Source organism: Pipistrellus hanaki (assembly GCF_964339955.1).
Source record: "Pipistrellus hanaki genome assembly, chromosome: 4".
NCBI classification, from domain to species: Eukaryota; Metazoa; Chordata; class Mammalia; order Chiroptera; family Vespertilionidae; genus Pipistrellus; species Pipistrellus hanaki.
Genome location: NC_140506.1, coordinates 91,000,595 through 91,013,580, shown reverse-complemented (window position 1 = coordinate 91,013,580; position 12,986 = coordinate 91,000,595). Strand labels below are relative to the sequence as shown.

Genomic DNA, 12,986 nt, shown 5'->3' with positions numbered 1-12,986 from the left:
GGAGGCCCGCAGGGCATGGGCTGGTCAGCGGGCCGGCAGGTAGGGGACGGGTTCGTGCGGCTAAAACCACGCGTGGAGTGCGTGTTGGCCGGGAAGTCTGGGCTTCTGCACTGGCAGGACTCGGCCGGAGAGACCAGACGGGGCCGTGCGGCCAGCACGAATGGGATACGGAAGGCAAGATGCAGAAGGGAAGGCGTCTCTGAGGAGGTGACACTGCAGCTCAGTGGAATATCATATACAAAGGCGTGGAGACTCGTGGGAAGAAGCGAAGGGAGGCCCACGCGGCGGCTCGAAGGCCGGGACTAGGAAGGTGCAGTTAAGCGGCGCGGGGCGGAGGGCGGGGGGGGGGGGGTGGGGTGGGGAGTGGAGGGTGTGCAAGATACCGCCTGAGGCTTCACCCCACCCCGCCAGCCACCCTCCCTGCCTGTGGACGCCGTAGGCTGGGAGGCGCTGGAAAAGGCAGAAGAAGAAGGGGTGAGGGTGTAGAGGCCCAGACTCAGCCAGCAGGCTGTCGGAGTACAACTCCAACGCTTGAGAGGGCCAGGCTTTTGGGTTTGGTTCACTTTTATGCCAACCGCTGCCCCCCACTTCTGCCCCCCTCCCCCAGTCTCCCTCCTCTGTGTCTGGCAAGAAGTCCTTCCTTGACTTATTAGTGGGAGGAAGGAATGTGCACCCAACCCCAGACATTGTCTGTCCAGTTAGGTGCTGTAAGGAAGAGGCAGATCCAAGATGATTTGTTTTGGAAGAAGGAATCAGTGTGACTTGGAGACGGATTAGATGTCAACAGGGACGACTGGCTTGGTGAGGTGGGGTGGATGGATGGTGCTGTGGATGCCCTCTGCAAGTCATTGCTCTTTGTTCCACTGGTGTTCGCAGCCAATGATGGTGACTCCTTTCCCTCCTCCAATAGTGTCTCCCATCCAGGAATGTCAGTGTGCCCCTAACACCTCACCCTGTACTGAGGGTGTCTGAGGAGTCCGGGACTAATGAGGCGTGGGAGGAGCAATCTGCCCCCACCCCCACCCCAATCCCCTCCACTGAGGCACCGATATGTTCCTGGGACTGGGATGGCAGGTTGAGTCTGTCTGGGTTGTTGTCTTCCCTTTGGATTTAGATTTGATGGCAGGGATGAGGGGACATTAGAGCAAGTTAAATCCTCTGCATCACGGTCACATCTGCCAAGGCCAGGCATGGGAGGGTAAATGGAACAGCAGGGCAGCCTTGGTCCTGCGGCAGTGAAGAGGCCAGTGTTAGCATTGGGGACGGGGTGGCCGTGGTGGGCCAGGCCTGGAGGTCTGTGAGGAGGCTGGCCGATGCTGGGGCCCCACCCATCCTGGGCCAACCATCAGTGGGTGCCTGAAGGGCCTTGAACTCAAAAGCTTTTGTCCAGGGCAGCAGTGAACCCAGTTTGGGAGGGGCAGGCCGATGTCCTAGCATGAGGGGAGAAGGATGGGGAAATAACCAGCTGGCCTGACAGCCCCGTCTGCTTTATTTTTATTTTTTTTATTTTTTTAAAATATATTTTATTGATTTTTTACAGAGAGGAAGAGAGAGGGATAGTTAGAAACATCGATGAGAGAGAGTCATCGATCAGCTGCCTCCTGCACACCCCCTACTGGGGATGTGCCCACAACCAAGGTACATGCCCTTGACCGGAATCAAACCCGGGACCTTCCAGTCCGCAGGCAGATGGCTCTATACACTGAGCCAAACCGGTTTCGGCCCCGTCTGCTTTTTTAAAATGTTCTAATAGAATATAATTTGACATGCATTTAAATTTTAATACATTTAATCTTTTTTAAAAAAATTAGGACCTTTTATTGAATTTATTGGGTGACATTGGTTAATAAAATTACAGATTTTGGGTGTACAATTCTATAACCTGTATATTATATTGTGTAACACATTTTATATAAAATCTGAAAGCATGATTTATCACATGAAATTAATCGAATTTGTTTCTAAATATTATTGATTTTTATCAAGTGCATTATCATCTGGTGAGCTTTAACATTTAAGCATCCTGGCTTTTGCCATTTTGGGGATCAGCAGAATGTGTTTGGAAGAAACATGAAAAAATGAAACTAGAGGCCCCTGTCCTTCCCCCCTTCCTGCCCCAGTGCCAACGTGCTGAGGCCATGGGGGCTGAGGGCTAGGAGCAGGGGCCTTCGGGGACTTTCGGAGGTCTTTGGCCCAGATTTGACAGAGCGGGTGGGGCAGGGCTCCTGTGGACAGGGCATTTGGCTGCCCGACACAGGTATTTGCAGGCTCTGGCCAGTGTCCTGAGTCCCCCTCCCTTTCCTCCCAGTGCTGAGGGCCACCTGCTGGTGATGTGGGCTGCTCTCACTTTGAGAGCGGACCCACATCAAGTAGGAGACTGTCCCCTCTGCCTTCATCCTCTGTGGGCCTGATAACCTCTGCAGCGTCTGCCCTGGGAGGCTGGTGACCCTGGACACAGGGTCAGGGACAGCGAGGGCTGTGCTGGAGGTCACGGTGGGCCACCCAGGAGCTTTGGGCAGGCACTGTGACCCCTTGTAAGCCTGCCCTTTTGCCCATTGCTAGCAGTCTCTGTGCCAGGGCAGATGTGGCCCGGCAGGCGGAAGAGAGTTTGGGTGGGGTCAGGGAGGTTGTGATGGCTCGGTGACCTTGGGGAAGGCCTTAGAGAGGAGACAGGTTACTGAGGCCTGGCTCCTGTCTGGGGTGAATGCCGCAGCCCATCATGAAGGAGCCCAGCTGGTACTGACTGGATCTGAAAGGGCCATCCAGCCAGTGAAGGTCTGGAATCCTCAGTTCGTGTCTCCAAGGTGTGGGGCATCAAGCCCTGAGCCCCACCTCCCAGCTAGGTCCCCCTGCTGTAGGCATCTCGGGACTCTCCCAGGAGGCTGGAGGCTGCCCTCTGGGTCAGCTGAGCAGCCTGTGCTGGTTTTAATGCTCAAAGCCCCAAGTTCGTTTCTGCCTCAAGGAAGTCAGTTAGCTGCCCACTCTGGGGCGGTCACAGGGAACAGGATGGGGCTGGCCGGAACTGGGTGCAGAGCAGGAGAATTGTGTGCTGTAGCACTGGGTAGGCCTCATGCTGTGGTGTTGACTGGTTTTGAGCTGTGTGGCCTGGCCCCCAGCCTTCTCCCCTTCCCTTGTGCCTTACACAGCTAGTCAACTTGGAGCTTCTCTGACCTCAGAGGCATCTGAAGCCAGCACCTTGGGGTCTGGGCCGGGCCCGGAGTGGGGCCTGGCAGCAGCATGTGTGAAGGAAGGCAGGCAGCGCCCTGCTCCCCAGGCCTGGCCCCACCGCTTCAGCCCCTCCCTCTGTCTGCTTGACTCTGTGAGCCCATCAGGTGGGGATGGGACTCCAGGGCCTGGCTCTGTCCTGCCTCCTGCCTGCCTCTCCTCAGGTGCCTGGACCTCTGCATTGTCGTCTCCAGGCCCTTCCCTGAGCTCCCTCTCATGCAGGGTCCCCAGAGAGCCCTCTGTTGGGAAGGGAAACGGGTTGCAGGAGCTTAAACATTCTGGGGTTTGGGATCAGACCTTAGCCAGGGTTCAGGGAATGGGCCTTTTGTGTGGAGGGTGGGATATCGTACCCTTGGCCTACTGGCCTCAGCTGTGGAGTGGGGTGAGCAGCCTAACCCTAACTTTGGTGTTAAGGGGGGGGGGGTGTGGTTAACCTCTTGGAATGTTTGGGCCATCTCTGAGATGCAAGAGTGGACAGAGCTTAGTCCCTCTGGGTCCCGGTAGGGCCCAGGCTATCTCCCCAGGAATGTCCGTCCGTCCCTCTGTCTGCAGGTGACACTCTGTCCCTCAGTGCAGCGGGCAGGCTCTGGATGAGTGTAAGCAGCACTCACCTTCACAATGGCCCATCTGTGTGAGAGCGGGGGTCCCACAGGGCCGGGTGAGCTTATGCCAGAGGTGAGCTGAACAGCAGCTGGCACGGGGTGTCACTCAGAGGGAGCAGCAGGAATCAGCTGCTCTGGTTGGCTGTCTAGCCTTAGGCCAGCCTTTGGAACCTTCTCCCTCTCGTCCCCAGATAGCCTGTGGCCGCCCTTGGACCTGCCTTCCAGCCTCCCCTCCCCTCCAGGTGTGGCCTTGGCTCACTCTTTTGCTGCTTTGTGAGACCAGGCCAGGGATCCTGGACTAGAGATCTGGGATTGGAATTTGCTCAGCAACTGTCCCGTTTGTTTGTTTTTCTGAGTCCCTGCAAACAAAGGGCAGGGCATGGGTAGGGAGAGGCCTTAGGATGTGGCCACGTCTGGTCTCTGGAGCTCACTTGAGGTGAGCTCAGGTGGACAGCGAAGCATATATAGGGGGGTCAGCTTGAGGATGCCAACCTGCCTGCTATAATCATGGCAGAAACTAGTTGTGTCCTGGTGTCTGGGTTTTCCCCCGTGTCCCAGCTCCTTGTGCCTGGTGCAGCCATAGGCCTGCACTCTGGGCAGTGACGCGAAAGCAGAAGTGTCTGGCGATCGCTGGGAGCTGTGCCCTCTTGCTCCTACGCTGCTTTCTGATGATGCTGTCTGGAAGCCTCAGCAGCCCTTGGACCCTGAGAGAGAACCTTGAGGAAGGAGGCCTGCACCTGGATGCAGCAGGCACATGGAGTCTGACTCCCCGACGAACGCCTGGACTGCCTTCCCTGGACTTTGTACTTGGCAGAGAAATAAACTCTTTTCTAAACCACTGCAGTCTGGGATTTTCTGATGTGCTCAGCAAGCCTGCTGAAGTCTTCCTTCTGCAGAAGCTGTTCTTGTGACCTGGAGGGTGGGGTCCCCTTTGACTTGTGACCTACTTACTGCCTGGCAGCCCTTCCCCACAGTAAAAGCAATGGAGAGGCTTGGCTTCAGCCCTGCCCCCCAGTAGGGTCTCCCCACCCTTCCCACATGGCTGCCCTTTCCTTGTCAGAGGCCCCTCTAAATTCTGGGTGCAGCTGTGAGTCCCTCTGTCCACTGCCTGTTTCAGTTGAGCCACACCATTAGACTGGGCAGGCCTTTCCTGGGCCTTGCTCTCGGCCCTGATGTGAGTATCTGTCCCTCAGGAGCCCCGACCAGACCACACAGGGCAGGGAAGGCATGACCTCATCTCCTGGGCCTCCTAACTGCTGTTGGGGGTAGGGCAGGAGTGGAGCCCCCTGGAGGGCTATGCCTGCCAGATGTGACAGCTGGGCCCAGCATCTCTAGGGACTGTCTGGCCTGAAGGTCTAGAGGAGAGTGATAGGAATGGGAAGGGGGGTGACAAAGACCACCTTGCTGCTGGTGGGGGAGGGGAGCATGATGTCCAGGGCTCCCTCTGCACCAGCTCCTGGACTTAGAGCTGCCACAACTAAAACCAATCAGGACTGGGTACGTGTGTGGTTTCTTAGGCCCCACTCCTGCTCCTGGAGGACACTCAGCTTCACACCATTTTCAGCAGCTTTGTAGGTGATTTGGGACACACCGGACCCTAACAGCAGTGCTCCTTCCTGCTGCTCCTGGGGTCCCTTCTCATTGTCCCCCCTGCAGTTACCCAAGCTCCATGTGTGGGTGCAATCATGGGCTCCTCTCACAGTCTTCTGGGCTCTCTCCCACTGTGCTGTGTGCCTGTCCCTGTCCCCACGGCTGCAGCTTCGGCTGTGCCTGTATCATCCTTCCCGCAGCTGCCAGGTCCTCTTCCTAAGGAGGACCTCTGATTCCCACTGTCCCCACCTTCATCCTGCCAGTCTCCTTCAAATAATCTCCGTACCTCATCTGTCAACGAACACACCTCTCCCCGAACTGAGGCGGTCAGTATGTGTGCCTCACATATGTATTAAATGTTCCTTCAGTCCTAAACACCTTTCCTCACATCCTTTTTTGTGTCATCAAAGGAGAAAAACGACGTATTTCCAACACATGGGCTTACAAACAACCCAGGAGCCCTGGCTGGTATGGCTCAGTTGGTTGAGCGTTGGTTGTCCCATGCACTGAGAGGCACTGGTTTGATTCCTGGTCAGGGCACATGCCCAAGTTTTGATCCTGATCCCCAGTAGGGGGCGTGCAGGAGGCAGCCAATAGATGTTTTTCTTTCTCATCGATGTTTCTTTCTCTCTCCTGCTAAATAAAAGTCAGTAAAAACACATTTTAAAATGAAACAGCCCAGGAAGCCCTGCAGAGTAGGGTTTCCAAGTGTGGACATGCAGCCAGGCCGTGCTGGCCTCTACCCTCCTCCAATGACCCAGCACACCCAGTCTGGCAGAGCAACCATGGCTCCTGCCAACAACTCGGAGGCCCTTCTCTCGGATGTTTTCTGTTGGGCAATGTTTAGGACCACAACCACCCCTGTTTATGTTTTATAACATGGAACTAAACGATGATAGTTGGAAGAATTTTAAAGGGAATAAAAAAAGCTACTGGAAGCCATGTGCAGTGTTTATAAGCTTTGAGAGACTGATAAAAATGCAAATTTGAAACCGACTAAAATGAACCAGTGATGAAAACAAAAAATATGAATTCTAAGAGAATGTAAAAGGCACAGAGATTCAAATAATGGGACATTTAGGAAGCTAAGAAATAAATATAATAGTACATAAATAAAAAGGGAGCTGATGTGAAGAATGATCTGGAAAGTGGCTTAAAGCCCATGAGTGGCCCTGGGGCTAGAGGTCTCCTGTTCACGCACCTTCCTACACCCACCTGACACCCGTCTTTCCTCACTGTAAACGAACATCTGTCAGTTGGCTATTTATATAATCTGCTTTTGCACTTGTGTTTTTGGCTTATTTCTCCATCTCATGGCAGTGAGTTCTGTAAGTTTACTACATGCTGTGAAAAATGAGCTCTTGCTTTTGTTTGTCTGAAACGACAAAGTTTGTGTTCGGACGGGGTGAGTTATTGGGCCCAAGACTCCCATCTTGTGTGTGACTCACAGACGTGGCCATGTTCCCTTCCAGCCTTTATTTTCTGGACACTGAGTCACCATGTGTTCGGTGCAGCCTCCGCAGATGGCCGCTCAGTCCCTGCCTGGTCTCCTGGCTGGAGGCTTCTCAGAAGGCCAGGGCCAGGAATGGAGGGTTGCCTTCCCTCCCTGTGCTGGCTGACTCTGGAAGTTCCTGACGGGAAGGTGCTACACAAAGGGTCAGCTCTGCCTGGTGTGGTGTCCACACTCTGAGGAGCACGGACTCTCAGGATGCCCCCGGTATCCTGGAAGCCAAGACTTTAGTGCCTAATCACAGCTGGCATCTCCCTCACGGATGGCAACAGGTGACCCTTCTGTCCATTCTGGGCAGCCTGGCGAGTCCGCTGTTTCCAGCCGGTTTCCCGTTTCACACCCAGAGAAGCTCGGTGCCACGGGTGAACGTGGAGGTGTCACTGAGTGCTCTCTTCACGAGCTCATAGGAAGTTCACTCCCTGGGGCGGCTGTGGCCCCTTCTGGGACAAGCTCTCCCCAGTGACCCTGCAGCCTGCCTACACAGACCGGACCGGCTCTCGGGTGGGATCTTGACTTCTGGGAATCGGGTTCGACAACCACCTTCGATGCAGATGCTCGCATGCTGATTCCTGCTGTGAAGACACTGAGACACCCAGTCCACACTGTGCCTTGATTCCATGTCCATCAGAGAAAGCAGTGATTAGAAATAAAGGTGCAGGAGACGATGAGCTCCACTGTGCTGCCCCTCATCCCGCCTCTGCCAGGCTCCTCACGGCCCCTCATCCTCAGCGGGCGGCTGCAGGTGGGCAAAGCTCAGGAAGACTTGCTCCAGTGAGATCTGGCTCACCGAGTAGTCGTCCACTCCATACTTCTCCTTGGCCTTCTCCAGGACACCAAACACCTTTGGGAAGTAGACCAGCTGCTGTTAACAAGCCCAGGGCCCAGCTTCCTGGCTGGTCTGGGAGTCCTCTGGCCGTACGGGGTGGTATGGCCACAGAGGTCCTACCCCTGCCCAGTCCAGCCCCCAGGGCATCCGCAGGGAGTTGGCCTTACAGGATGAGCCAAGATCCCAGAAGGAAGAGAGGGGCTGTGCTCAGTGAGCAGGCTGGGGGACCGGTGTCCTCCTGACTTAGAAAATGATCTACGGCAAGCTGGGTTCCCCTTCTGAGCCAGTTTTCTTTCTTGTACCAATATTTTTCGAACTCAAATATTTCAGGCACAAACCCCTAAACCTAGTTGATACTAAGGTGAGTGTTAGAAACTACAAGTGATTCCTCCTTGGAAAGAGCCTGGAATCACCACGGAAGGGGTGACTGCTGGAGGGAACTTCCCCAGCTCCTGTGGGGCTCGTGCTCACCTTTGCCCAACTGAGGTCATCACCGGGCAGGTGGTAATGGACCATCCCTTGGTGCTCATCTTCCAGGACGCTGCCTGCACAAAGGAGAGACCGTGTCCCCACGAGGGCTGGGTGGGAGGGTGGGCCCACAGCATCTCAGCCCTTGTCCCAAGGGTCAGGGATGTGGGATTTGGTAGAGGCAAGGTTCAGGTGCCCTCTGTGCAGCTCACACACCTGGGAAGGTCAGGTCCACAAATGCCTTGAACTCCTGCAGCGCCTCCTGCTGCCCATCACTCCTGACCTTGGCCCGCAGGGAGTAGCCGCTGCCAAACTTGCTCTTGAGGTGCTGTGGGCTGCCCAGGCACTTGAACTGACCCTGCACCATGATGGCCAGCCGGGTGCACAAGGCCTCACATTCCTCCATGCTGGGGAGAGGCAGTGGAGACCTGACTCAGGGCTGGGGTACGCTGACACCCACCCTCCATGTGCAGATGAGGTCTCCAGATCGGGCTGTTCCTGATTCCCACGCTCAGAGTGTGGTGCAGGTGCTGGAGCCTGGGAATTCTCCCAGATTCTGTTCCAACTGATGTCAGGTCTTCTCCCCCCTGTCCCTCCCGGCCTCTTCCTCCCACAGCCCCCATCCCAGCTCATCCACGGACCCACAGAGACCCAGGCTCTACCTATGGGAGGTGATGACGATGGCCTTGCCAGATTCACGCGCTCTGGCCACAGTGTCCCAGAGCAGACGCCGGGCCACGGGGTCCATGCCGGTGGACGGTTCGTCCAGGAAGATGACCGCAGGCTCTCCAAGCAGGGCAATGGCAGTGCTCAGTTTCCGCTTGTTGCCACCGCTGGGATAGACGGGGTGCAGGAGGGGACAAGGCTTGTTATTAGCATGTTATCCCCGGGTCCGTGGATGACAGGGCCCAATGACCGCAGGTGAAGAGGAGAGCTAGCGGCCCAGAGAAAGCTGTGCCCAGGGGTCAGTTCCCACCCCCACATGGAGCATCACCATCTGTCTGCACCTAAGGGGAGTCCTGACCTCACCTGAGGTTGGGTTTGCCTCTAGCAGGCAGGAACCAATAGGGCAGTGCCTCTCACCTGGGAGCCCTGGCTCCCGACCTGCGTGGCTGTCTACGTTGACGGAGACCCTGACCCCATCCTGGGAAGACCCCTGGGTCATCAAGTCATGGGGCGGGGCGGGGCCGAGGCGCAGGGGCACCTGTAAGTCCTGACCAGCTTGTTGGCATGAGGCTCCAGGAGCAGGCCCCGAAGGGTGTTCTCCACGTAGGCACTGACGTGGCGCTCGGGGATGCCCCGGAGCCGGGCGTACATGACCAGCGTCTCCCGGCCGGTCATGTGGTCCAGCAGGGCATCAAACTGGGGGCAGTAGCCAATCCGCTGTCGCACCTTGGGTTGGAACACAGCCGGGGAGGTAACAGGTCAGAGGGAGGCTGCTCCAGGCTTCTCTCAGCCCATTTGTCCAGGGTGGTCCGTCAGCCAATGCACAGGCCTGGCACTGGCACAGCCGAAGCTGGCCAAGCGGCACTTCAGGAGGGACCCAGGAGGGCTTGGCTAGCTCAAGGATGCCACGAATAGCCACACTGCCCCATAACAAGGGGTCAGAGAGGAGCCAGGGCCATGTCCACTATAGGCTGGGTGGGGGCAGGTTGGTGCAAGAATATATAGGTTATGCCAAGTGATCACCACATACAAATATCTGCTGGTGTGTCATCCATCATGCCTTCATCATACGTTTAACAAACACCTAACGTGTAGGACTTTTCTTTCTTCTCCCACTAATTAAAGAGAGGTTTGGTGGCAACACCTCTGAGGTGGGGCACCCCCTGGTCAGATGGCCACCTTCCTCAGAGCCAGGGTGCCCCACAGCCGCTGCCATCTCCCCCCCTACCTGCAGCTGCCGCCTGGGACAGGTGAGCCTGAGGTCTGTGGATGCCAAAGATGGGGTTTCTTTTCTTCATCCTCTTTGGGATGTACTTACGCTTCCAGCATTTGTGTTGAATGGGTCTGGGAAAACTCCTAGCTATTACCTTGTCAGTGATTAACTTTCCCTTTTCTTCTTTCCTGCTAGAACTTAGATTAAATATATTGAGGAATTCTCACCCTTTTCTCCACTTTCTGGATCACATCTATGGTTTTCACTTTCCTGTATCGTCAGTCTTATTTATTTTCAGGTTCCAGTCACAGGGACTGTCTTTGTTTAGTTGTGCACTGCTCCTAGGCCTGGAGACACTATTTGGGGTCTCTGAGGCCTAGGATGAAGGCCTTCCTCCGGAGAGGGGTGTGCTGCGGCCCCCGCACAGGCTCTGCTTCATTCCTTTTCTTTCTCTGCTCAGCACACGGGGAACCTCTGGACAACCCCCAGGGGCAGGGAAGCAGGAGGTTGGCCTGGTTCATCCTTGCCCTGAGGGGCAGCCTTTGGGGTTCGGCCCCCCACGGGGAAAGTCTCCTATTACATCCCGACCATGGTGGCCCTGGGCCTTTGTTCTGCCTCTCCACTCAGGCCCTAAACCCACACCCATCGTCTGGAACATAATGGCCCTTGCGCCTCTCAGGGCTCCTGGACTTTGGTCTGAGCTCCTTACCATGCTGTGTGCTCTCCCTTGTTCTTGCCAATACGGTCTGTGACTGACATTTTATCTGGCTTTTGGTGCTTGGTGGGATGGCTGGTCTGAACCAGCCAGGGACCATTATTGTACATGACTGTGCACAGACTGGAGAGAGCCTATTTCTAATTTTTTTTTGAGCAGGGTAGTGTGCTGTGAGCACCATGCCCTCCCAGGTCCAGAGAAATGGCTTCTCTGGGAGGGGCCCAGTCTCGGCCCCCAGCCAGGCCCTTACCTCCCTATCCTTTCTCTCTACCCCATCACCGGCTTAGTTCTGCCCACAGTGACTGCCTCACCCACTTTCTGTGCCAGAGAGGAGCTGCCTCCCTGCCTCCGGGGAACCCCCTCTTCCCGTCTCCCTAGTGGCACCCACCTTCCCGATGTCTGAGCGGATGCTGTATCCCCCAACAAAGGCGTCCCCGGAGGTGAGGGTCTCCTCCCCGGTCAGCATTTTGAAAGTGGTAGTCTTCCCGGCTCCGTTGAAACCCAGCAGCCCGAAGCACTCCCCTTTCTGGACCGCGAGGGAGATCTTGTCCACGGCAAAGAGGGGCACCCGCTGCTCATACACCTGCCAGGGGCCAGGGAGGAGTCACGGTGGGAGGCGGGGAGCTGGCTTCCAGGCAGCCGGCGAGGGGACAGACCCGGGGCCTGGGGGCTTAGCCGCCTTACTTTGCAGAGCTCCTTGATGACCAGAGGTGTGTTCAGCGGGGAGTGCAGGCTGGGCGCCAGGATCCGGTTCCTTTCGTCCACCACGTCCTGGTCCTCGGGAAGTGCCGACGGCCGCTCGTGCACTTCCAGCTAATTGTTCCGGAAAAAGACCGCAGGGGCTGAGCTCCAGCCCGAGGGGGCCTCTTCTCTGTGGGGAGGGGCTGGGACAGCTCACGTGTGCAGACTCGGGCCTTTCACGGGGAGAGCTCAGGGGACTGTAGGGACTGAAGGTAACACTGAGCAGGCACACACTGCCTGAGGAGTAAGGACAGTGCAGACCCTTGGAGAAAACCAGGAAATGTCATGGAAGGATGCGAGATTTTAATACATAAAAAAACCCCTCCTCTTTTTAGAGAAGTCCTACTATTTTGGAGAAGCTAATGTGCCCTGGGTTACTCTGTGCATCCAGTGTGGTCTCAGCAGGTTTCATTTGTTTGTGGGACGGGATCTAAGTGATAAACATGCCGCTGCCTGGCAGCACCGCCTCTGCCGAGATGAAGGCCCCCAAGTCCAGGAGGACTGTGACCCACCTCCAGGCTGGGGAGTCCTGGGTGCATGTTCACCCTGGCCGCTGCTGGGTGCTGAGGCTCTCGCTGTGAGCTGGCCCGAGGAAGCCTGGCCTCAGTGGGAGAGCTGCCCAGGGCAGAGCTGCGGGAGCCACTTACCAGCCCCCGCCGCCTCCGGAAGGCACAGACGCAGGTCTTCAGCCTCCACAGCAGGTCGGTCTCGATGAGGAAGAGCAGGGTGAGGTAGGCAAAGCCTGAGGCAGCCATGGAGGTCACAAACCTGCCGACCCCCGGGGCACTCCATGCATAGAAGTTTTCCTGGTACTGGATGTCTGTGTGGGCAAGGGAGAGGGTGCTGCTCCTGCGTCCCTTCCTACCCTCGCTTCTCCACTGGGGTGCCAGCCCGAGTCCCTCTCTCTAGGCCCAGCAGGCTGCACCCCAGCCCTCGACAGGGCGGCTGGGAAGGTCCACGGTCCACTCATCTTCCCAGGTGCATGCCATGCTTGCCACTGCCACCCAAGAGCTCCAAACACTTCCTGCATTTTGGGGAAGTTTCACCTTGCAAGGGGCACCTACAACAAGTGACCAAGCTGTGCCCTCACTCACTCACACATACATTCACTTCCTTGCCTGGGGACTGCACTGAGACACACAGACTGGGAGGATGTGCCTCCCTTCCCCCAAGCTGGTCCTGTGAAGTAAGAAAGTGGCAGGAACAGAGCAGAGACAGCCTGCCAGGGGGGTGTGCAGGGCTCTGTCGATGTGACAACAAAGCTGCCTGCTGAAGACTGCTCCAGGTGCAGAAGGGCTGTGAGTGTGTGTGATCCCAGAGAGACATCCAGGTCTTCATCCCCTTAACCTGTGAATGATCTTACTTAGAAATAGCATTTCTTGCCGAAACCGGTTTGGCTCAGTGGATAGAGCATCAGCCTGTGGACTGAA

At 56.4% G+C, this 12,986-nt stretch overlaps 1 protein-coding gene across 1 annotated transcript in view; it reads right to left on the bottom strand.

Annotated features, from left to right (window-relative positions):
* Positions 1 to 6,874: 6,874 nt before the first annotated feature.
* The window catches only part of ABCA3 (ATP binding cassette subfamily A member 3), a 49,163-nt gene continuing 43,051 nt past the window's right edge, over positions 6,875 to 12,986 (bottom strand). The window contains exons 25-32 of the mRNA XM_084882264.1: positions 12,204 to 12,376; positions 11,500 to 11,628; positions 11,204 to 11,398; positions 9,426 to 9,613; positions 8,884 to 9,054; positions 8,438 to 8,628; positions 8,225 to 8,298; positions 6,875 to 7,768 (exon numbers count right to left, since the gene is read on the bottom strand). Of these exons, the coding sequence (XP_084738390.1) occupies positions 7,637 to 7,768; positions 8,225 to 8,298; positions 8,438 to 8,628; positions 8,884 to 9,054; positions 9,426 to 9,613; positions 11,204 to 11,398; positions 11,500 to 11,628; positions 12,204 to 12,376 (1,253 nt within the window). The 3' untranslated portion in view covers positions 6,875 to 7,636. The remainder of the gene's footprint in view (positions 7,769 to 8,224; positions 8,299 to 8,437; positions 8,629 to 8,883; positions 9,055 to 9,425; positions 9,614 to 11,203; positions 11,399 to 11,499; positions 11,629 to 12,203; positions 12,377 to 12,986) is intronic.